The 23,354-nt window shown below is 53.6% G+C and overlaps 1 protein-coding gene across 5 annotated transcripts in view; it reads right to left on the bottom strand.

The window, feature by feature from the left end:
- The window catches only part of LOC144942689 (transient receptor potential cation channel subfamily V member 5-like), a 31,874-nt gene extending 12,782 nt beyond the window's left edge, over positions 1-19,092 (bottom strand). The window contains exons 1-9 of one of the 5 annotated variants that reach the window (XM_078869515.1): positions 10,303-10,344; positions 9,545-9,593; positions 7,399-7,496; positions 6,813-6,935; positions 5,773-5,934; positions 4,637-4,735; positions 3,284-3,456; positions 2,177-2,323; positions 139-372 (exon numbers count right to left, since the gene is read on the bottom strand). In XM_078869515.1, the coding sequence (XP_078725641.1) occupies positions 139-372; positions 2,177-2,323; positions 3,284-3,456; positions 4,637-4,735; positions 5,773-5,934; positions 6,813-6,935; positions 7,399-7,465 (1,005 nt within the window). In that variant the 5' untranslated portion in view covers positions 7,466-7,496; positions 9,545-9,593; positions 10,303-10,344. Of the gene's footprint in view, positions 1-138; positions 373-2,176; positions 2,324-3,283; positions 3,457-4,636; positions 4,736-5,772; positions 5,935-6,812; positions 6,936-7,398; positions 7,497-9,544; positions 9,594-10,264; positions 10,380-18,508 lie in introns of those variants that run through there. The other 4 variants (XM_078869516.1, XM_078869512.1, XM_078869513.1 and 1 more) reach the window with 4 other exon arrangements.
- Between the last annotated feature and the right edge of the window lie 4,262 nt (positions 19,093-23,354).

Genomic DNA, 23,354 nt, shown 5'->3' with positions numbered 1-23,354 from the left:
TGAGCCTCAGCCCGAGCCAGGTCGTACTGCCCAAGTCTGAGCCTCAGCCCGAGCCAGGTCGTACCGCCCAAGTCTGAGCCTCAGCCCGAGCCAGGTCGTACCGCCCGAGTCTGAGCCGGAGCCCGAGCCAGGTCCTACCGCAAGGGGCCGCTGCTCCATGACGAAGTCTCCCAGGCCAGGCGGCTGCAGCGTGGCCAAAGAGGCGTTGTAGTCGGCGCGGAGATCGAGCGGCCGGTAGATGCAGCAGAGCGTGAAGACGACAATGTAGCACATGTAGACGAGGGCCCAGAGCCAGAAGTAGCGGCGCCCGTACAGCGACCACTTGAGGCTCACGAGCTCCTTGACCGGCGTGATGTCCAGGATGCGACGCGCCTGCGCGGAGCAAAGACAAAGATCACTCGTGTAGCCTTAACAGACTGTTGGGATCAAGTGCTGTTAGCGAGCGCCTATGAAGGCCTGCGCAGTATACGAGGGGTGGGTGGTCAGCACCTCGCCCGTGTGCCTTTGTCTCCCAAGTGGCGATGTTTACCCACTGCACCGGGTACTCATTTGAGGCCGAGTAGACCTACGGGATGCCCAGGACCAGTTCAGATATTCGTCACTGGTGTTGGCCGCGAGCGGGAATCGAACCCGGGTCGCCAGGTTCGTAGTGCGGCGCACTAACCGCTACACGACTGCGCCCCAAACTTGGGCCGCTGGGTTCGTAGCACAGAGCGCTAACGTGTGTGTGCACGTGCGGTAGCGTTCAGCAGGTGGCAGCCCTCCCCTCCATTGCATAGGCTTCTGTGCTCTGCCAGCCATATTCATAACAAAAAACTTTAAAACTTTTTAACCTATTTTTTATTTTACCAAGTAAGGCCCCACTGAGCTATATCACTCTTTTTCAGAAGCAACCTGGCCATCACAAACAATAGCTCGATGAAGTGGCTCATTACGTGTACATTTATAGCAGGAAGAAAAACCCGAAGGACCTGGAGAAAAATCCACGCGACCACGGGGAGAGAGAGAGACATGCAAACTCCAAATACACAGCAGGCGTCAGGGTCGGGATCCATCCCACGACCTCCTGTATACCAGGCGAGGTAGTTAACATCTCGCCACCAGTGGCGCCCAACAACTAATAACAACTTGTGACTCGCGCGGCACACAGCATTTGCTCCTCGCTTCCGCAGAGGGAGAGATGGGGGGCGGCTCGGAGGCGCCAGGAGGAGGAACCACAGACGAGCGGCAGAGGCCATCAGTCACGCAGCGATGAGCCAGCGCCAACGATTGCCCAAGCTCTGCGGCTCCTCTACATGCAAAGGTGTTATCGGCCAATGAGTGTGTGCTTGCCTGCGGGAGGAAACCGGAGCAGCCAGGGAAAACCCACACGTGCAAGGGGGCAACGCTCTATCCCATACAGAGAGGGCAGATGATAAGAGTGTGGTTCCTCCTCGACGTCCACGGGAAGGGGATTTCGCAACATCTGTGCGTACGATCCTCTGACCCATGCCACCACAGTGCTTGATTAGATGCCACGTGCAGAGCCACCACCAACCCAGCTATCCACCAATCCTCTTACCCATGAATCTTGTTACCTGCAGTGTCCAGCTGGTCTAATTGTTACACTGGTTAATCATCACGTGTGGATTTACAGTTGACAGACTGTGGGCAAACTGGCAGATGAGATAACCAGAATGTATGGAATTCACATTCAGACTCTCCTAATCACGTGATTAAATTATTCAATAGATGGCATTGTCACGCATGGGGGGATGCCCTTGTACCACCACTCGTGAAGAGAAGATGATGATGATGATGATAATGACGAGGATGTACGTATGTTGAACTTATTTCGCTCTGCATGTAGCCAAACGTGCTGATCGGAGATTCAGGATAATGAATCGGTGATGATGCACACACATCAAGAAGTCAACGCAGACTGAAGTACGAAACAATTTGAGGTGACTATGATACTTTTCCAGTCTTTCTTTCTGTGGGATCCAAACTCCCGCAGCAACCCAAGCGAACAAACAAGCAAGCAGAAGAGCAGGCGAGCAGGCAAGAGAGTGAGTGGGTAAGCAGACGAGTAGGTGAGCGAGCAAAGGGATGAGCGGGCAAACAAACGAGCGATCTGGCGAGCAGGCGAACAAACGAGTGGGCGGACGAGCAAACGAGCGAGCGGGCGAGCGCTGACCTCGCGCCGACGGCTGGAGGCGATAAGCTCGATGACCGACTGCTCGTCGTCCCACGAGTCGATGCCGGAGAGGTCATAGATGCTGGACGTCACCGAGCCGAACACCCACTGCACGGCGCGGCGCCGCGTCACCAAGTTCTGGAACATCTGCAGAGGGTCGCAGTCGGAGTCAACAACAACAATAACAACAGCAATAACAACAATAATAGCAACAACCATCATCACGAGTTGCTCTCGATCGAGGCCACCTTCCTGTACCATGCCAGGGTGGCGGAGTCTCACAGGCGCCCTCCATCTCATCTCGGCACATTCAAGAGGGCACCCCCAGCGGCAGCTGTCCCCATGCGGCGGCACGAGGCGACTCGGCACAGTGGCCCGCAATCAGGCGCGAGTCGACTGCCAGTATTGGGGCAATGAATTGAACCCACAATATTCTGCATACCAGGCGAGATAGTTAACATCTCACCACCATGGCGCCCTTCGCTCACTGTCCACTCCCCTGTCGCTTGGTGGCATGGTTGGCACGGGCCCTGGTTGGCACGGGCGCTGGCGCAAGCAATCCAGTGGGCACCGCCCTCCTCCGATTGTGCCCATCTTTGAAGCTCGGTGCCTGGGGCCCCTCCGGCCTGTAGGCCTCGAAGCAGCTGCACGGACTGCGTTCTCCAAGGCTAGGCCACGGCAAGCACCAGCCGGTGCTCAAGCCGTGCAGGCTCCTGGTAGAGCCACATGGTGGTGGCGGCCATGGCGCGTGTGCGAGTTCGCGAACGGATTTGCAATTGAGCAAACGAGTGAGTGATCGGGTGAATGAGTGGTCAATTGAGCGAGTGAGCGAATGAGCAATCGGGTTAATGATTGAGCGAGTGTTTGCTTGAGTGACCAATTTAGTGAATGAGTGAGCGATTGGGCGATCACATTAACGAGCGAGCCAATGAGTGAGCGGTTAAGCATTTGAGCGAGCGGTTGAGCAATTGAGTGAGCGATCGAGTGAAAGCATGACCGAGTAAGCAATGCAGTGAGCGAGCAACCGAATGAGTGAGCGGTTGAGCGACCGAATGAAAGGGTGACTGAATGAGCTGGACGAACGAGCGACCATGCAAGCTCACCCACCACAGTGTTGCCATTAGCGGCGGCCATCTTGATGGGCGTGAGGCCGTCGTGGTTCTGCACGGTCTCCAATGCGGCGGCCGCCCCAGAGCGGTCGCACGACAGCAGCAGCTGGTGCATGGCGCACGCCTGGTTTTTGTTGGGCTGCAGCACCAGCACGTGCAGCACCGTGTTCCCTGCGCGGCGGCGACAACGCAAATTGATCGACAGCTTCCCGCGTTCACAGGTTCGAGGCAATGACGTCATGCAGCACGATGATGTTACGCCGGGATGCACCGTTGTAATGCGCACGGCGTGTGACTTTCCCTCACACCTTTTCAAATGGCAACTATTTAACAGCGGCCGCACATTCGGCAATCGCGCGGCTGTCGTCGTCCCGGTGCGAGGTTACCACGGAGGCGCTGCGCTTGGCGGGGGGGGTGTCTATAACGTCCGTCGTGAAGCGGACGGCACGTGCCGCTCACAGTTAACACCGCATGCGCGCGCAGTGTTTCATCAGAGTGGCCCGGCGGAGCAGCACCGCGAACCCCACGCAATGCCACGAATAAACCGCAGCAGCGGTGGTGCTGCTGCTACCGCTGCTGCTGAGCCTCGGTCAAAAATCATAGAGGCTGCCCCAGGGGGGTTTGGATCATCTCCGCTGGTAGCCGGAGCCGCCGCTGCCCGGCTCTGTGAGGCTCGGTCGCGTGGCTCCCTCTACACGCATTGAGGAGATCTAATTTCCCTGCTTTCTGTGTTTGGCTTGTCGTCCTTCCCACCGCACCTCCGTACGGTGTGAAAAAAGTACAACAAACACACGTACGTGCATCTCCTGCCCACGCGTGCATTCGTTCCGTCGGCGCATCACTCACGCTGCTGCTGTTGCTGTCACATGTGTTGCTCAAATGTATTTTGGTGGCAACCCAAGACGAGAAGACCCCCACAATGCTCTTGCTCAGGAAAGGCCAATGGGTTTGCGTGCATGTCTGGCTGTCGCTGCACAGTGCATCGTGAATGGAGGCTGCCTCTTTGTGCAGCCGACGTCGGCCCTCAAGCAGCTGCACAGAGAGAGAAAGACCCTCGTACCCGGGCCCAGGAGGAGCCAAGGTCCTGGCTCAATACCGCAGCACCTCCGATTGGCACGGTTGGCTACGTGCGGTGGGAAAGAAGTTCAATGTGCATACAATACCGCAGCATGGGCATCGCTCTCGTCAAACCCTCCTCATCTCCACGAGCCGCCGGCCTCCCCGAGCCACCCATCGTCGCCCACCCTCCCCCCCACCACCCCCGGTGCCGCAGGCACACACGCCTCCCGCGCCACCCCTCCCCTCTGAGCCACTCCACCCGGAACTGCTGCAGACACGGGACTCGACTGACCGAGGGAGTCCTGGGCTTGTACGGGCACGTGGTTCTCCAGGAGGATGCGCACGATGTCCTCATTCCCCGTGCACGCGGCAAACGTCAGCACGTGCTCCCCTGCAAAGACAAAGACCCCCCCCCCCCACCATCACAACCCCCCGGGGATAGCCCTAACAGACTGTTGGGGCAATTGCCGTTAGCGAGCGGTGCCCATGAAGGCCGAGGTGGTGGGTGGACAGCACTGCACCTGGGCAATCCGCTACTCGCACGCGCTCATGCAAACGGACTCACACGCAGACACACACAAAGATCCCCTGCATAGTCCGAATATAATTTTGGGGCAAGCGCTGTTAGCGAGCACCTATAAAGGGACGGCACGGCACACGAGGGGGTGAGTGGCCAGCATCACGCCCGACCGCCTTTGTCCTCCCTAGTGGTGATGTTTACACACCGCACCAGGTACTAATTTGAGGCCGAGTCGACCTAGGGGAGGCCCAGGACCGGTTCAGATAATCGTCACTTGGTGTTGGCCGTGAGCGGGAATCGAACCCGGGTCGCCGAAGTTGTAACACAGAGAGCTAACCGCTGCACTAATCGCTGCCCCTACAAACACAAAGACACATGCACACATCAGAGCTGAAATTCGGCACCAAGTGGCGGTGACATCACCACAGTGCTTGTGCCAGGCTTTGTGCACTCTTAGGCCACGTGAAATGTGGAAGCCTCTCGCTGCTGGTAGGCGTTCACGGGACAGACACAAGTGCTGTGGGTTCACTTACAGAGAGGACTAGAAGATACTGTGAGTGTTGTTATTAGTAATGATGACAATGTTATTGTTGATAGTGGTGGTGGTTGTGGTACTGGCAGTGTTATAAATCCATAAAAATATTTTTTTAGGTTAGATCGCGTACATAGAAATGTGTCATTAAACCCTCCACCACTCGCTGTGTCGGGTGGAGGCTGTGTCGGGTGGTGGCGGGTTTAACGACACATTTATATTTACAGGATCTAACCCAAAAAACCTCTTATGGATGGCATTGGTCGCGAAAGCCTTCTACGTCTTAAAGTGTTGTTATGAATGTTGACAGTGCTCTAGTTGTTGTTGATGGTGGTGGTGGTGGCCGTGCATGCGGCTGCGTGGTCACCGCTCTCACCGTAGTAGCGGCCAGGTGCACCACTACCACAGCAACTGCCGCCCTTGAGCGAGGAGAAGGTGCCGGTGGCGCGGGGCATGACGGCGTCGGCGCCGCGCACCACCAGCGCCCGCACCAGCGCCACGTTCTGCTGCAGGACGGCCATGTGCAGCGCCGTCTGACCTGCACGCCCGCACGGGGGTCACCACGGGGGTCACCACGGGAGTCGACCACGGGTCACCACGAGGTCACCACGGGCATCACCATGAGGTCTCCAGCGATAAGCATGCGCAGTCGTGTTGTCAGCCTAATGCTCCCATGACAAAAAAAATTATGATGAGACATAAATGTGGAGACATAAATGGCTGTTTCTTGGAAACTGTGAGCGTGTGCAGTCCGATCTTGTAGGAATGTAGGAGCTATGGGGAGACACGAACGGTCATCCCATGACAAGCATAGCGGTAGGCATTGTAAAGAGCCCTAATGCTTTAGTCGATATCACCTCGGGTGGCGGGGAGCTTACTTAGTCACGGCAATTTATTCACACGGCCAATTCGAGTGAATGACTCGATAAACTATTTAAACGAAACTGTCATTTCACTTTACATTTTGCCAGTTGCGTTTCAAATACGGTCCGAGAGAGAGAGAGTGGTTGTGGACTCGCCACGTGAATGAGCTCGGCGCCTGGCACCAGAATTCGGCGACGTGGCACAACAGAGGCAGGGAAGGGGAGTTGGGGGGGTTGCTGGCCGGCCGTGTGAAGGGAGCGGCGCAAGGGCACCGCCAGGACTGCGGCGGAACCACGGAGGGAGGGAGGGAGATGACAATGGTGATTATGATGGTGGCGATGGTGACAATGGTGATGAAGATGGTGACGACGATGATGTTGATGACTATGGTGATGATGGCGATGGTGATGATGATGACAAAGATGATGGTGATAACGATGGTGATGACGATAGTGACAATGATGATTATGGTGATGATGATGATGACGACGATGACGACGATGACGATAGTGATGATGATGGTGGTGATGATAGCGACAATGGTGATGATACCTTTGTAGACGTGGGAGTAGACGGGCAGGTTGATGAGCTGAGGGGTGGCGTCAGCCAATGCCAGCGCAGCGTCGTTGCTGTTGTACAGCACGGCGATGTGCAGTGCCGTCTCACCCAATGCCCCTACACCGAAGACAAAGATCTCCCGTGTAGCCTTAACAGACTGTTGGGGCAAGTGCTGCTCGCAAGTAGCAGCATCGATGAAGGCAGGTACAGCACACGAGGTGGTGGGTGGTCAGCACCACGCCTTACTGACTTTGTATCCTCCGTGGCAATGTTTATTCATCACACCAGGCACACATTTGAGGCTCAGTCGACCTAGGGGAGGCCCGTCACTGGTTCAGATAATGGTGACTGGTGCTTGCCGTGAGCGGGAATCGAACTCGGGTCTCTGCCGGGTTCGTAGCGGAGACGCGCTAACCTCTGCGCCACCGCTCCCCACAAAATAAATGCGCACACACAACAGCAGCCGCCACTTACACAGTGCAACATTACCAACTACTCCTCAATGGATACACAATGTACACACAATGCACACACAATGCACACACAATGCATGCACGGCGAGCGAGCGGGCGCAGGGTACCGGTGACGTAGGGGTCGGTGTCCGGGTTGTTGAGGAGCTTCAGGATGGACTCTCTGTCGTTTTCCATGGCAGCGAGAAACAGCGGAATCTCCTTAATCCTGCGCAAACCCACACGGATGGATCCTTGTCACGTGCACTCCACCACAACGCACAGTAACGTAGCCTTGACGCACACGACGGACCGGCAACCACACCACGGACCGGCCACCACACACCCCCCCTCGGTCAGTCCATCAAACCACGGACCGGTCACCACACACCCCCTCCGTCCAGCCACCACACCAGCACCCCAACAGCATCAGCACTGTGCACAAAACAAACTCCAGGAGGCTCCAACAGCAAAACAATTAAATTCAGAAACACAAATAATTGGGTAGTTGAAAGATCCCCAGAGGTCAGGCCACACGAGGGTTTAATCCCCTGACGAGTCGGCGTAAACACACCAACAAACAACAACAACAACGGCCGCCCTTTGCCACAAATTGGTGGTGACGACACCACAGTGCTGTGCCAGGCTAGGTGCACTTTGTGGCCATCGTCTGAAGTGTCAAAGGCTCGCTGGCAGGTGGTCACGGGACAGACTCAGTTGCTGTGGGTTGACTGAGATGATTGGCAGATGCACCACCTGTGTTCCCCACTGTGCAAACTTGCTGCGTTTTAACCACTATCGGCGCTCCACTCGTTGTTGTGAGCGTCGCTCCTCTGTCCTCGCTGTTGTTGGAGTTGCAACTGCCTCCAACTGCCCATTAGCGTCCTTCACAACCCTCCTCCTCCATACATACCCATCTGGACAACCGCTGGTATCTGTCAACGACAAGTCCACTTAGCTCCACATCCTCCTGGACCACATCAGCTCATCTCCTCTCCAGCCCGTGCCATGCCCATTTAGTCCCACCACTTCCTATCTGGCAAAATAGCAGCGATTTGAGCATGCTATAGTTGGGCATGTGGGCTACATGGCCCAGCCAAGGTAGCCTCACCTGTCGGGGGAGCTCACCGATGGGACCGTGTCCAGATCTTTCAAGGACAAACGAGCTCCTCACACAATCCTTTCTGGTTAAGGCCAGGGTTGATTGTGGGTAGGCCAACCTGAATGGCTCAATATAGCACAGACGTTTTATTGGAGGAGTCCATATTTAACTGCGGCTGAGAAAATCCGGAGCTTTGTATGGAGTGCGGGCCAGGCAGCTTCTACACACACACATATCTACACACACAACAACAACAACCACCATTCGCCACTAAGTGGCGGTGACGTCACCACGACGCCTGTGCCAGGCTATGTGCACCTTGAGGCCACGTGAAGTGTCGAACGCCCGCTGGCAGGATGGCTGATCGAAATGCCACAGATCGACTGCTTGAGACGACTGCCTGATGCACCACCTGTGCCCCTACTGTGCCAACTTGCTGTGCTTTAGCCACCCGGCGCTCCTCTCGTTGTTGTGAGCGTCACTCCTCCGCCCTCCGTAGTTGTTGGAGGGCGACTGCCTCCAACTGCCCAGTAGCGTCCTTCACGAGCCTCCTCCACAGAGGCCGATCTTGACACCGCTGATACCAATCATCGGCAAGTCCACTCAACTCCACGTCCTCCTGTACCACATCACTCCATCTCTTCTCTAGCCCATGCCGCGCCCGTTTAGCCTCTTCGATCCGGCCGAACAAAAGCTGTTTAGGCATGCGGTGTCTGAGCATGCGGGCTACATGGCCCAGCCAAGGTAGCCTTGCCTGCCGGAGGAGCTCACCAATGGGACTAGTTAAACTCAGGATGGATCGTAGGCAGGCCAGCCTAAATGTTTATAACCGGCGAAGATGTTCCATTAGGGGGGTCCACGTTTCGCAAGCATAGAGAAGGGAGGGAATGACCGTGGCCGAGAAGACCTGAAGCTTCGTGCGGAGTGATAGACCAGGTAGCTTCCACACAGCGTTACGCAACCAATGAAAATATAATGCCGCTCAACTGATTCGGATTGAGACCTCTGCTGTTAAACCAGAACTGGTCATGAGCACACTGTCAAGTTATGGGAAACTTTCCACTCTCTCCACAACTGCCCTATCACCAATTGGGAATTGCGGAGGTAGAGTATCCGATGGTACAAAATACCCAGGCAGGTGCTTAGTTTTGGTGGGGCTGATGGTAAGTCCCCACCTCTTGGTGGCAAGCTCCAGGTTCAGCAGCAGCGCCTCCAACTCCTCCTCTGAGTGAGAAGAAATTACCAGATCATCAGCATACATAACGTGGTTGAGCAATAGGGAGCCATCCCTTGACCGCACCCGGGCATCGATCAGCCTCCCATTGTATCTGTACCAAATGGAAATTCCCCCGGTACAGCTATTTTAAGGCTTCACTAACTACGTGGTCAAAATAGATGTTAAATAATGAAGGAGCCAGAGGACATCCCTGTCGCACACCAAGGTGTACAGGGAATGGCTTCGATTCCCGGCCACGTAGTATTACCCGGGCCCACTCACCAACATGAAGGTCCTTAATGATTGTGAGAGCACACACATCTACACATTGACACATCTGTACACAAAGACAAAGATCCCCCTCGTAGCCTTAACAAACTGTTGGGGCAAGTGCTTTTAGCGAGTAGCACCTATATGAGGGCCGGAACTGTACACGAGGGGGCGGGTGGCCAGCACCACGACCAGCCGCCTTTGTCTCCACAGTGAGGATGTTGACACACCGCACCAGGCAATCATTTGAGTCGACCTCGGGGAGGCCTAGGAGCAGATCAGATCTCCCTCACCGAAGAAATGGAGATCTGTCGGCTCGTGGTGCAATGCGCCAAAACACACACAACACGCACACCACACACCACACCACACACACACCCCACACACACACACCACACACACCACACACCGACTAACAGGTGAGCCCCTCCAGCCTGCGCTTGGTACCGGCCGGATTGCGGCGAGGTGCCGCCGGCTGGCACGACCGCCGCCCGCACCTCCTCCGCGCCGCTCCGCGCCGTTGTGGGCACGACATGGAGCCCTCGGAGGACAGCAGGGAACATCCCGTGCCTATGGAGGAGTAACCTCACAGCCAATTGCTTTGCATATCGGTAGCACGGTCACCCGAGATCCCCTCGAAGTTTCTGTGGCTGTGTTTTGTGGTTTGTGCGGCAATCAATCCGGAGGTAATCCGCTCGAGTCGAATGGCGCTGCTTTGGTGAAACATTGACTCACATCGGCGGGATTTTAGAGTCTCTATGTATCTCTATATATATATATATCTCTGTCTCTATATATATATATCTCTATGGGTGTCTCCATGGGTCTGTTTGTATCTCTCTGGGTCTCAATGTATCTTTCTATAGATTTGTCACTTTAGTGACCCAAGGTCGCTCTTGTAAACTAGACCATTATGGCCTTTTGAATTCTCACCTGGTTAAACAAAAAACTAAACTTGAGACCAACGTCCTAAAAGTCTGCACGCAAACAAAAACATCAAGGACCCACTTGCTGTACTGCAATCTCATGCCAACACCACAGGCGGACAAAGGTCGAAGTTCACAGAAGGCGAGAGACTCCGCACGAGGCACAGGTCGCAAATCTCCACCAAAGTGTCGGCCCACGGGGCCAGGGCACCTCCATCGCGAGATGTACTGACGGGCAACAGACGCTGGCGTGCAGATGGGCCAGCGGGACAAGCAGAGGTCATCGTGGTCATCCAGACCCACGCCTGCCCAGTGAAAGTCACTGGCCTCCACCTCTGGTTTTCATGTTTTAAGAATGCCTTCTTGTCACGTGGAGACTCGCCCCCCCACCTTTCTCACCGCCCCCGTCATGGGAACATGGAATTTCCGATGCGAGCAGCAATGGGACGCTCTTTCGGGCACGGAGGTGCCGATCGTTTTGGACAGACGTCACAGGGGATGGGGGGGGGTACTGAGAGAAGACGCCTCCACGATGACCCCTCCGGAAGCTTCACGGTGACCTCTGACGGGGGGGGGGTGGCGCCCTTTATTTATAGTCGCCTCAAAAGGTCAATGGTGAGAAGAACCACAACACAATTAAGGCGCAAACACCGCAAACACACGGTGCCACACGTTGTTCACGCGCGCTGCCTCAAACGAGTAACTTGTTGTCCCTGACCCGCCGCACCTCCACGATTAGCATGGTTGGCTATGCGCGGCACATTCACACGAATCTCACGAGCTGTTTAACTTGACTCCTCGCGAAGCTGTTCATAGTCGTTTCTGTCTACGTTGCTTTCTGCGCGCGATAAGCTCCAACGAAGCAACGCACGCCTCCCCTGCATGCCACCGTGTTTCCAGAATGGGCCGGGCACCGAAAACAAGTCAACAACCGCTCAAGGAAATCGCTTCGCACCCCCGCGACTGATTAAGTCGCAAGCCGCCGGTCGCTCACTGCGCTCTGCGAACAGCAGTGGATCCAACGAGCGTGCACAAAGAGATCAGATCAGATCAGAGGGTGTACCTCCTTCATGTGACGTTCGCCGCACATCAGCCGCGAGGCCACGAGGCCTGCCGTCAGCGGTAGTGGCCAAGCGTGAGGCGAACTCTGGACCAGGCTTCGACAGAAACGCGTCTCATCAGCAGCCAGTGGCTAACAGGAAATGTAAAGAATACTTTGTTTTACCTGGGAGGAATACGTTAAGGAGGTGAATTAATTACGACGTTGTTTGAGTTAGATCGTGCATGTTAAATCTGTCGTGTGCTTACCTCCTGCCGACAAGTTCTGTTAGCATGTTCAAATGAGCACTTTCTGTTCAAGTGACAATCTTTCTAATTGGCTGTGTCGGGTGGAGGTGGGTGCACGACACATTTACATGAACACGACGGAACCCAAAACAACGTTATCATGACAAGCAGGTGAAATGTCTTACTTATTCGCTTTCATAGTCTTCACAATGGTGCCTGGCGACCACGTTGCACTGCGTGTACTATATAAGTTTGCATCCAACTGTGGAATCGGGCTCCACATTCCGCTGTATTACGTGGGAACAAGCCAGGGTGGTACCATGGGTATTAGTCCAGCGGTGGTGCAGGGGTTAGTGCTCTGCGCTATGAACCCGGTGACCCGAGTTTGATTCCCGCTCATGGCCACCAACACCAGTGACGATTATTTTAACTGGTCCTGGGGCCTCTCCGAGGTCGACTCAGCCTTAAATGAGTACCTGGTGCGTTTCATAAACCTCGGGAGACAAAGGCGCCCGGGTGTGGTGCTGGCCGACGCACCCCCTCGTGCGCCGTGCCGGTCTTCATAGATGCTCGCTAACGGCACTTGCCCCCAACAGTCTGTTAAGGCTATAGGGGAGTGGGGGATCTTTGTTACTCCAGCTTGCTCGGAATGCACGAGCTTACGTCACCATGCAGGGTGGTGTCCGCTTGGACCGCGAGCCTGTCGAGCTTGTTTAAACGTCTCCCCCGTGGCTCAGCAGCAGCAGCAGCAAGGTGGCAGCAAGATTGGGCTTGGAAAATTAATCTTGGTGACCCCCAATCCTATATTCTGAAACAATCGCTCCGGCAGTTTCACCGACCACCCCCACCCAGCCTGGCCAGTATGTGGCGTGTGTTAATAGACCGAATGAACAAATCGTGTCAGAGTTTGCCGAAGTGTGCATGCACAGGACGGCTAAATCGATTAATATTTCCATTCAGACAAAATCAGCACCATCCTCGGTCCGACCGACTCGGGAACAGGTGGGCTGCGATTCTGCGGTATCTCATGCAAACACGCAGGGTTCAATTTCATGCCCTGACGCAAAGTATTTATTTTGACGATTTACAGAAATACCTGAAACGGTCACATTAATTAACCGATTGCTGTCCTTCCCCCGCACCTCCGATTGGCACGGTTGGCTACGTACGATGCGAACGAAGTCCAACATACATACATACATAATAATAATTGATATTTATAAAGCGCCCTTAAACAATCGTTCGCAGGGCGCCGACTTGGAAGTCCGAAATATTCTTCCTGTGATTTGGCACGGGTACTTAGTACTTAGTCCGTGTCATGTCTCCGACACAATCTGGTAAAAACCCAATGCCTCAGTAGGTCGTGGTCTGGTGCCATCAACGACATCGCATATCCGCCCGTCATGGCCGAGCAACCGGCCACACCCGGCACGGCATGTGCGGCTGTGGAATGGCCGCGTTCTCCGAGCGCTCACTCATCCGACCCCCTTCACACGTGCGGTCGTGCGATCTTGATCTCGATCCTCAGCACAGCAGCAACTCGTTAACCCTTTTCCGTTCCGAGACGTCTGCAAGTTGCAGGGTGGGTGCTCCATTCACCGTTTAAATCTCGGAACGCGCAAGGGGCTCGGCGTTAATTTTATTTAGAGAGGCGTACTAACGATGTTGCTTTTAAAGACTTGTGCTGACCACAGAACCGTAACGATACGACCGCCACATTCTATGATAGCTGGCTCCAAAACTGTGCCACACGTCCTCCTGCATGGCCTTGTGGGAGCCTCGGTACCAATAGTTACTTATTTCATTTTCATTTCCGGTTACGTTCTGATGACGTACACGTACGCCAACGTACAGATATGTACGTGTATACTTCACTTGAACGGAATTGAAAGAAGAACCGATGACGTACGTGTAGGTCTTCGAAACAGGAAAGTGTTAAACATTTATCCACGTTTATAAATTAAGCAGTCTGCGCTATATATTGCCGTCCGGTAATCTCTTTGTGCCTCATGGTTTAACGTTAATTTTTTACCCGTGTTCACGAATTTGACCTGTCAAAGTAATGCCTATACATCGGCCTCCGGGGAGTCGGATACGTGATGTACTGGGTGCCATGGTGGCGAGATGTTAACTACCTCGGCTAGTATAGAGGAGGTCGTGGGTTTGATCCCGACCGTAATGCCTGCTGCATATTTGGAGTTTGAATGTCTCTCTCTCAGTGGTTGCATGGATATTTCTCCGGGCCCTCCGGGTTTCCCCCTCCACATTTAGAATCAACATCACGCATTTAAAGAATTTGGCTGCTATCAACTTCATCGTGATAAGCCACTTCGTTGAGCTATCATTTGTGGCCAGCCCACTTCTGAAAAAGAGCTATACAGCTCAGTGGGCCTTACCTGGTAAAATAAAAAAAATAGTTTATTTCGTTCTGCACTGTTTCCAGATCATGAGCAGGCTTAGGCCTAAGGCCTCACTCGTAACATGCCCCTGCTCGTGAAGACCCTCACGAATAATTTACCCAACTCCGCCTGCATGAGCCAACCGTGGCGCATGTGCATCTGGAGTTTGAATCCCATTTGGGGGACAAATCAGCTCATAGTCCCAGTGGGGTGGCTAAAATGAATACCACTTCATGACAAGGCAACAGCTGTTGACCAAAAGCAAAAATCCCAGCCTCTGCCGAAGCAATTGATAATTTACACCGCCCTAACTGAATCTGTTTAAGATAAAACTTTGCAAATTAATCTTTAGACTTTCTATTTTGTGGAATGTGTACACATTAGGGTGCTGATGCTAACAAAACTTCACGTTAGTTATCTTCAAGGTCACGTCTCCAAAAAAACATTGATTAGTTGTATATCGCGTCGTTCATGCAAACTGCATCTCGCAATTGCTGAGGAACCACAGACGAGCTGGAAGGCTGCCAGGCGGCCAGCCGGCACCAACATCTGCTCTGGAGTTCTCTATTCATTCAGGTGTTTCGAACCAATTAGTAACTGTCTATCATACATGTGGGAGAAAAGCCGGAGTACCTGGAAGAAACCCATGCATGCAAAGGAGCAACACTCTATCCCCGTAAAGAAGAAACAGATGACATCAGCCCACACTTTGCTGGACTACATTCTGATGGCAGACCAGGGTGTGGCCATGGTAAGGGAACATGGCTATAGTGTAATTCGTGCGGTGATCCACCACAGTGCTGATTTTCAGGCCCGCATGCACAGCTACCACCCACTACCTGGCCGTTCGTATCCCTGTTCAATGGAAGCCCCTGCGAGGTTAACAACGACCCCTCACTATTTAGGGGGTGCTCAACGAAGGTGAAAAATGGTGTCGCAGTCTCGTCGACCCCCCAGCTCCCGTCGTCGCCCCGTGTTGTCGCACATTCACCACGTTTACCGCGACCCTCCAGAAAGTCCAAGGAACGGTAGGACACGGTGCCTCTCCACATCCACCAGGGGGATCTCAATTACATCCCTTACCACAACCACCAACACCACAGCCGCTTAAAGTCGCACGAGTTCATTGGGACCCACGCTCCCAACCTTTAACAAAGCCACTTCAAACCGAGTAATGATGAAACTTGGAAAGCCGAATGAAGGTCACAAGAAGAATTCGCAATCTCCTCCTCTGATTCACATACATAACCATAGACTCACGTAGAGACACGAAGATTCACAAACGGAATCAGACACACATAGAGATCCTTATATTCACATACAGAACCTTAGACTCACATAGACACCCTTAGATTCACATAGACAACCATAAACACACAGAGACCCTTCAGACCCACACAGAAGTCAACAGGAAGGAGGCATCACAGCAATAGACTCCACCACTCCACCAATCCCGCCACAATCGTCTCGCTCGACCACCCCGATGTAACATTGTAGCCGTTGCTCGACAGCAACATCACCAGCCATGGTGCGAAGACGCAGAAGGAATGCAAAAGAAAAGGAGACCCAGAAGTAGCCTGCAAACGTCAAAGATTATAACGACATTCTCATGCGTTCACTTTTACACCAAAAAGAAAACTAATTTAGGAAAAAAGCGAAACTTCACTTTCATATGTGCACAGTGAAGCGCCACCCCGACACACTGCCGTCTGGATCAAAAGCGAATTTTCATTTGAAATGTGACAATTCTGTTTTACAATGGGACGCGTTTGTTTGGCGTTCGTATCCAGTTTGTGCCGACACTGCCAAGCGCGCAGCGAGAGTGCTACGGACGAACGCGACGTGGACCATTGACATCTCGACTCCATCACTTGTCCACACCTCGACTCCATCACTTATCCACACCTCGACTCCATCACTTATCCACACCTCGACTCCATCACTTATCCACACCTCGACTCCATCACTTATCCACACCTCGACTCCATCACTTATCCACATCTCGACTCCATCACTTATCCACACCTCGACTCCATCACTTATCCACACCTCGACTCCATCACTTCACCACACCTCGACTCCATCACTTCACCACACCTCGACTCCATCACTTCACCACACCTCGACTCCATCACTCCTCCACACCTCGACTCCATCACTCCTCCAACCTCGACTCCATCACTTCACCACACCTCGACTCCATCACTTCACCACACCTCGACTCCATCACTCCTCCACACCTCGACTCCATCACTTCACCACACCTCCACTCCATCACTTCACCACACCTCGACTCCATCACTTCACCACACCTCGACTCCATCACTTCACCACACCTCGACCCCATCACTTCACCACACCTCGACCCCATCACTTCACCACACCTCGACTCCATCACTTCACCACACCTCGACTCCATCACTTCACCACACCTCGACTCCATCACTTCACCACAACTCGACTCCATCACTTCACCACACCTCGACTCCATCACCTCACCACACCTCGACTCCATCACTTCACCACACCTCGACCCCATCACTTCACCACACCTCGACCCCATCACTTCACCACACCTCGACTCCATCACTTCACCACACCTCGACCCCATCACTTCACCACACCTCGACTCCATCACCTCACCATCACCTCGACTCCATCACTTCACCACACGCGGACTCCCACTTCTCGTCTATCCTCGCGCCCTTATGGCAGCAGCAATACGTTCAGAAGTGAGATGCCAATGTCCGAAGTCTGCCGCTAGCCACGACGAGAGAGCATCAGGAGAGAGAGAGATTTCGTGTCGTTTTGCTGATCTTCCTCCTCTGTTGAAGGAGTGTAGACCACAGTGGGCTGACGGTACGGTCCCAGAGTTTGTGTTGCATGGCCACAATCACAATACCGTGGCTTTGTATTTATAGTCTCTCTGTGGGTCTCTATGTATTTCGACGAGCATCTATGGGTTTACTAAATGGCCAATAGTTTGGGTTGCATGGCCACGATCGCACTCCCGTGGCTAATTTTAAATGTTACAGTCATCGGCCCTGTTGATGTTCTGATGGGATTGAAAGTGCCACTGCCCTTAACCACCGGCACTGCCCGATGCATTCAATGCCATAGCATAACGCAGTATTCATATCCTTTAATTCTATCGGTAAAGTCACGTATAATAAACAATTAGCGCAGTAATGTACAACAATGGCTTATCTGCACTGCCCACTGCAGGCCAGAATTAATCCGGCAGCAAGCAGGACGACAACCTATGTTTTTTTACGCGCATCCAAGCACTCTCCAGGCTCAACGCTGCTTAGCTCCCGAGGTCTGGCATATTCCGGGTGATTTGGTCATCGGCGGTGGAGGCGGTGGTAAATTCCTGGTCGTGACTACTGCAGATATAGACGCGTCTATACAAAGACGTGAGTCTCATCACATCACCTTCGTCAGTGGATCGCATTAACACAATCACCACCTACCACCACCATCACCACCATCACCTTCATCAACAACCGGCACTAGCATCATCATCATCATCAGTGACCCGCACTAGCACCACCACTATCATCACTACCACCACCATCAAGGGAGCCATCATCACGATCGCCTTCATCAATAATCTTTAGCACAGCGAGCAGTGAGCGCCCTGCCCCACAGGGTCCGATCTCACCTCTTCTCCATCACAGGGTCCGATCTCACCTCTTCTACACCACAGGATCCGACCTCACCTCTTCTACAACACAGGGTCCGATCCCACCTCTTCTACAACACAGGGTCCGACCTCACCTCTTCCACAACACAGGGTCCGACCTCACCTCTTCTACAACACAAGGTCCGACCTCACATCTTCTACAACACAGGGTCCGACCTCACCTCTTCTACACCACAGGGTCCGATCTCACCTCTTCCACAACACAGGGTCCGATCTCACCTCTTCTACACCACAGGGTCCGATCTCACCTCTTCTACAACACATGGTCCGATCTCACCTCTTCTACAACACAGGGTCCGATCTCACCTCTTCCACACCACAGGGTCCGATCTCACCTCTTCTGCTGGAGGAGGTGGAGGCGGTCGCTGGAGGCCGCGCAGAAGGCGCCGCGTGTGCAGCGCCGCTGCCGCCACCACCACCACATGACTGAGCAGCAGCAGTACAACAACAGCAGCAACAACAACAGCAGCGGCACAACAACAACAGCAGCGGCACAACAACAACGGAACAACAACGGAACAACAACGGAACAACAACGTCACAACAACAACAGCAGTAGCAGCAACAGCGGCTGCTGCGTGGCCGTGCTGCTCTTGTTGGTACTGTTGTTGGTGCTGGTAGTAGTGGTGGTGGTGGTGGTGCTGGTAAATGGTAGTGGGAAATTGTGGTGGTGCCGGTCCTTCTCGCTCCTTGAGACCAATTAGGAGGAGCCCTGTATTCTCCACCCACCCACCCCCGAGCTGCCGTCCCTCAGTGTAGTCGTGATAATGATGATTGGTGGTTGTTGTGCCAGGCGGGAGTCGCTCGCGCTGCCTGTGGGTGCGCCCAGGTTGACGAATTGAGCAGATTTCAGATGTCGCCCTGACTCCGCGTTCAGCCTCGCAGCCACAGAGCGAGCGGCACGTGCCACAATTAACAATTCCCACGCCAATTCCAAAGCGGTTCCCTTCTACCGACACTCTGCACTCCCGCCCACCGCTGCGGAGGGGACGGACGCACACTGCTCTGGTGTGTCTTTGTGTGTGCGTCTGTGTGTCTGTATATGTGTCTGTATGTGTATGTGTGAGTTCGATTCCCGCTCACGGCCAACACCGGTGACAATTATCTTAAGCGGTCCTCGGCCTCCCCTAGGTCGACTCAGCCTCAAATGAGTACCTGGTGCGGTGTGCAAACATCGTCACGAAGCAGACAAAGGCGGCTCGACGTGGTGTTGGCCACCCACCCCCTCGTGTGCCATAGTGCCGGTAGCCTTCATAAGTGCTGCTCGCTAACAGCACTTGCCCCGACAGTCTGTTCAGGCTATAGGGGGGTCTTTGTCTCTTTGTCTCGTCAAATCGGATTGCATTGTTGATTCGTCTGTGTTTAAGTCCCTGGCAGCGTTTAGGTAAATGACGACAGGAGGCGGCCACATCCAACCCCCATCCCTCCCCCACTCCGCCACGCACCGAGCGGAGGGCTGTCACGATCATCGGCACCTCGTCTGTGAGTGTATGCTGGACTTTATTCGCACCGTACATTATCCGACCGTGAGTGGGTGAACGGGTGGGTGAGTGGGTGAACGAGTGTGTGAGTGGGTGGGTGAGTCGGTCAGGTCAGTGAGTGTATGTTGAACTTCTTTCGCGCCGTACGTAGCCTACCGTGAGGGAGCGGGCCAGTGAGTGGGTGGTTGTGTGTACAGAATGTTGAACTTATTTTGCGCCGTACCTCATCGATTATCAAAGGCTCACGCGATGCGCGCGTGGAACGCGGCGAGTTAAAATACCGACGTTTCTCGACGCATGCAAATTTTTATCACTCGTCAACCGTGATCGATCCACTGCTGGATGACGGCCTCCTAAGCCGGTCACCATCTCCCGGGACCCCCCCCCCCCTGCCACCACCTGGGATGGTCATTTACAGCGGATGCTGCGCAGGCAGTGGGCAAACGATACTGGACATCTGTGGGGGTAAAGAGCTTTATAGCTTATCGGATTCCATCAATGTGTCCAAAAAAATATTCTGATACAAACAGTTTCAGTTTATTTTCAAGTACCCTGTGAGGTAAGACGCTCTTAAGTCGGGTTTCATCACTTAAAAATAAAACACCGTTTCCGTGACAGACAGAACACAATACAATGGCCACCCCCACAGCTCCACAGCTTCGTTTGTCAAGATTTCTCCGATCTTACATTAACATGCAAATTTCATCTCTAGCCTCGCCCACTGACCCTTGGGCTACACCCATCTCAAACCTTTATAACACCCTGCCTTAGCAGCGCTCCTGTCATATATTTTTCCTGCCTCAGCAGCTCTCCCGCTATATTTTCACCTGATGACGATTGCTTGTGTTGCGATCGAAACGTCGTGATATTGTTATTATTTTATAAATGTTATAATTTTTCTATCTACATGGCTTTACCAAAAGACCCAAAGAATAGACATAACACATTGGAGAATAATAAATGAAGAATACGAATGAATACATTAAAAAAGAAAGGTAAGAACTTATATAACCTCAAATGTAACATTTCTGGGGATGGTACAACAACAAAGCGGGCAGGATGCGGTGTGGTGAGATAAAAGAGGATGAATGGATCGTCGGAGCGGATCGTCGCAGCGGAGTGACGGAGATGACTCGCCCAGGCGTTTGGTGATGAGCACTTTTGCTTGGCTTTCGATTAACCGCGGTTGAGGCCCCGCGGTTAAACTCCCAACCCGGGGCATCGGGTGGAGCTTCGCACGCCCAATTACTCACGCGCGACAGGCCCCGGGGGGTGAGAGTGCGGTGGTCATGTTTCACTCGAGGGGAAAATACCAAAATGAGAGAACCTCGCCCGGACAAAGGATACTAGGGCACACCTGTGGAGCCAGGCATGGGGGTGGTGTTCGCCGACAAGCGCCTGGTGGCTGGGTGACCCTCCCACATAACCCGGTCAGGCCCAGCCCGAAATGGCTAAGTGGCGCCATCCGTGGGTCCACCATCCACAGGATGAAGGGTGAGGGGCGGGTGTGCGATGCCAGTGTGTGGCAGGGAGAGGAATGGTCTCGGATGGACTAGACCTTGGCAATGGACACTTGCTATTAAGACGTGGAATGTCACATCACTGGCGGGGAAGGAGCCAGAGCTGGTGGAAGAGGTGTAAAGGTACCGACGAGATATAGTCGGTCACACCTCCACACAGAGCATTGGTACTGGAACCAAACTTCTCGATCGGGGGTGGTCTCTCTCCTATTGCTGGAGTAACCCCTGGTGAGAGGCCTCGGGCGGGTGTGGGGATACTCACAACCCCCCGGCTGGATTCTGTTTGGCTGGAGTTTGTCCCAGTGGATGAGAGGGTCGCCTCAATGAGACTTCAGGTCTCAGAAAGGAACACTCTGTCTGTGATAATTGGTTCTTTACCCTTCTATCTGGCAACAAAAAAAAGGTGTCAGTTTTGTTGCCAGATAGAAGGGTAAAGAACCAATTATCATATTTTTACTGGCAAATGAGGTTCCCATACTCTGTCTGTGCTTATGCACCAAACAGCAGTTTAGAGTATTCGGCCTTATTAGAGATGGTGGGTGCAGTGCTCAATAGAGTGCCGCCTACTGACTCCATAGTAAAGGGGACTTCAATGCTCACGTGGGAAACGATGGAGATATCTGGAGAGGCGTGATTGGGGGGAATGCCCCCCCTGATCTGAACCCAAATGGTGAGATGTTATTGGAATTCTGCGCTAGTCACGGAATGCCAATGACAAACACCATGTTTTAACACAAGGATGCTCATAATTGTACTTGGTACCAGAGCACCTTGGGCCGAAGGTTAATGATTGACTTTATAGTTGTCTAGTGACTTTGATTGTCACTGTGTGGTGCTGGGCTTACGAAGCCACGGCAGATAATGTGCTATCATTATATATAGCCCGCTTACTGGGTGTAGTACCAGCCCTAGCGGGGCTTGGGTGAGCGCTGGTCAGCGCGGAGGCACCACATACAGTGTGCGGTGCAGGCTCCCGGTGAGGGAGCGAGAGGGAGTGTCAGCCAGCCAGGGTTTCGTTGGAGCATGATATACTGGCTGACCTGCCGACACGTGACCGGATGATATTGAAGGGGGGCCACCGGTGGACGGGGGCCGCTGGGTGGTCACGTGGTATAAAAGAGCTCTCGGGAGCCTTCGGGAAAGAGCTCGAGAGATCTAGAAGATGGGCGGGGTGAGGGGCGGAGCCAGCCCCAGCCCAGGCCGATATAACGGGGCCCCGTGAGGGGCTCAGGGCTCGTCGTGTTATTTGGTGATGAAGATCCACATCGGATAAAAGAAGCCTCTAGCCATGCGGTCCGGGACCCAGCTTGTGGTCCGGGCCGGGATAGCGAACCATGTCTAGTTCTGCCGTAGCGTGGATAGATGAACACCCAAGTGTAGGTTACGTTATGTTATGTTGAGTTACTGAAATAAATAGTGTTGTTCCCAAGACAACGTCTGCGACTCAGTTGGACTTACTACAGTTGTATCATCGGGCCTAAGGCCATATGTTCTGGACACTCGGTTGAAGAGAGGGGCAGAGCTGTCAACTGATCACCACCTGGTGGTAAGTTGGATCCGACGCACCGACCAGATAGACGTAGAAGGCTCAAACAAATAATGTGAGTCTTCTGGGAACGTCTGGCGGAAGACCCAGTGCAGAAATATTTCAACTTCCACCTCTGGGAAAACTCCTGCACTCCACGAGAAGTCGTGGACATTGAGCCTGAGAGGACGATGTTCAGGACCTCGATTGTGGATGCAGCTTCGAAAAGCTGTGACTTGAAGGCAGTTGGTGCCTGTAATGGTGGCAACCCTAGGACCCACTGGTGGACACCAGTGATGAGGGAAGCTGTCAAGTTGAAGAAGCAGGCTTTCTGAGCTATGCTCGGAAAAAGGTCTACTGACTCTATTGAGAGGTACCAGCTTGCCAAGAGGGCGGCAGTTGCAGCAGTCAGTAAATCGAAAGCCCAGGTGTGGGATGAGTTTGTAGAGGCCATGGAGAGGGACTACCGGGCAGCCTCAAAGATGTTCTGGCAAACCATCAGACGCCTTAGGAGGGGTCAATGGGAAGTGGCCCAGGCTGTTTTGAGTAAGGGTGGCGTAACATTGAACTCAACTAGGGAGATAGTCGAGAGGTTGAAGGAACACTTTGAGGAGCTCCTCAACCCGGTGGACGTGCCCTCGGATCCGTCACGGTT

The sequence above is a fragment of the Lampetra fluviatilis genome, chromosome 28 (genome assembly GCF_964198595.1).
Source record: "Lampetra fluviatilis chromosome 28, kcLamFluv1.1, whole genome shotgun sequence".
In the NCBI taxonomy this organism is placed as follows: Eukaryota; Metazoa; Chordata; class Hyperoartia; order Petromyzontiformes; family Petromyzontidae; genus Lampetra; species Lampetra fluviatilis.
Note: the sequence above shows the minus strand (reverse complement) of the source record. Positions and strands in the feature narration are given on the sequence as shown.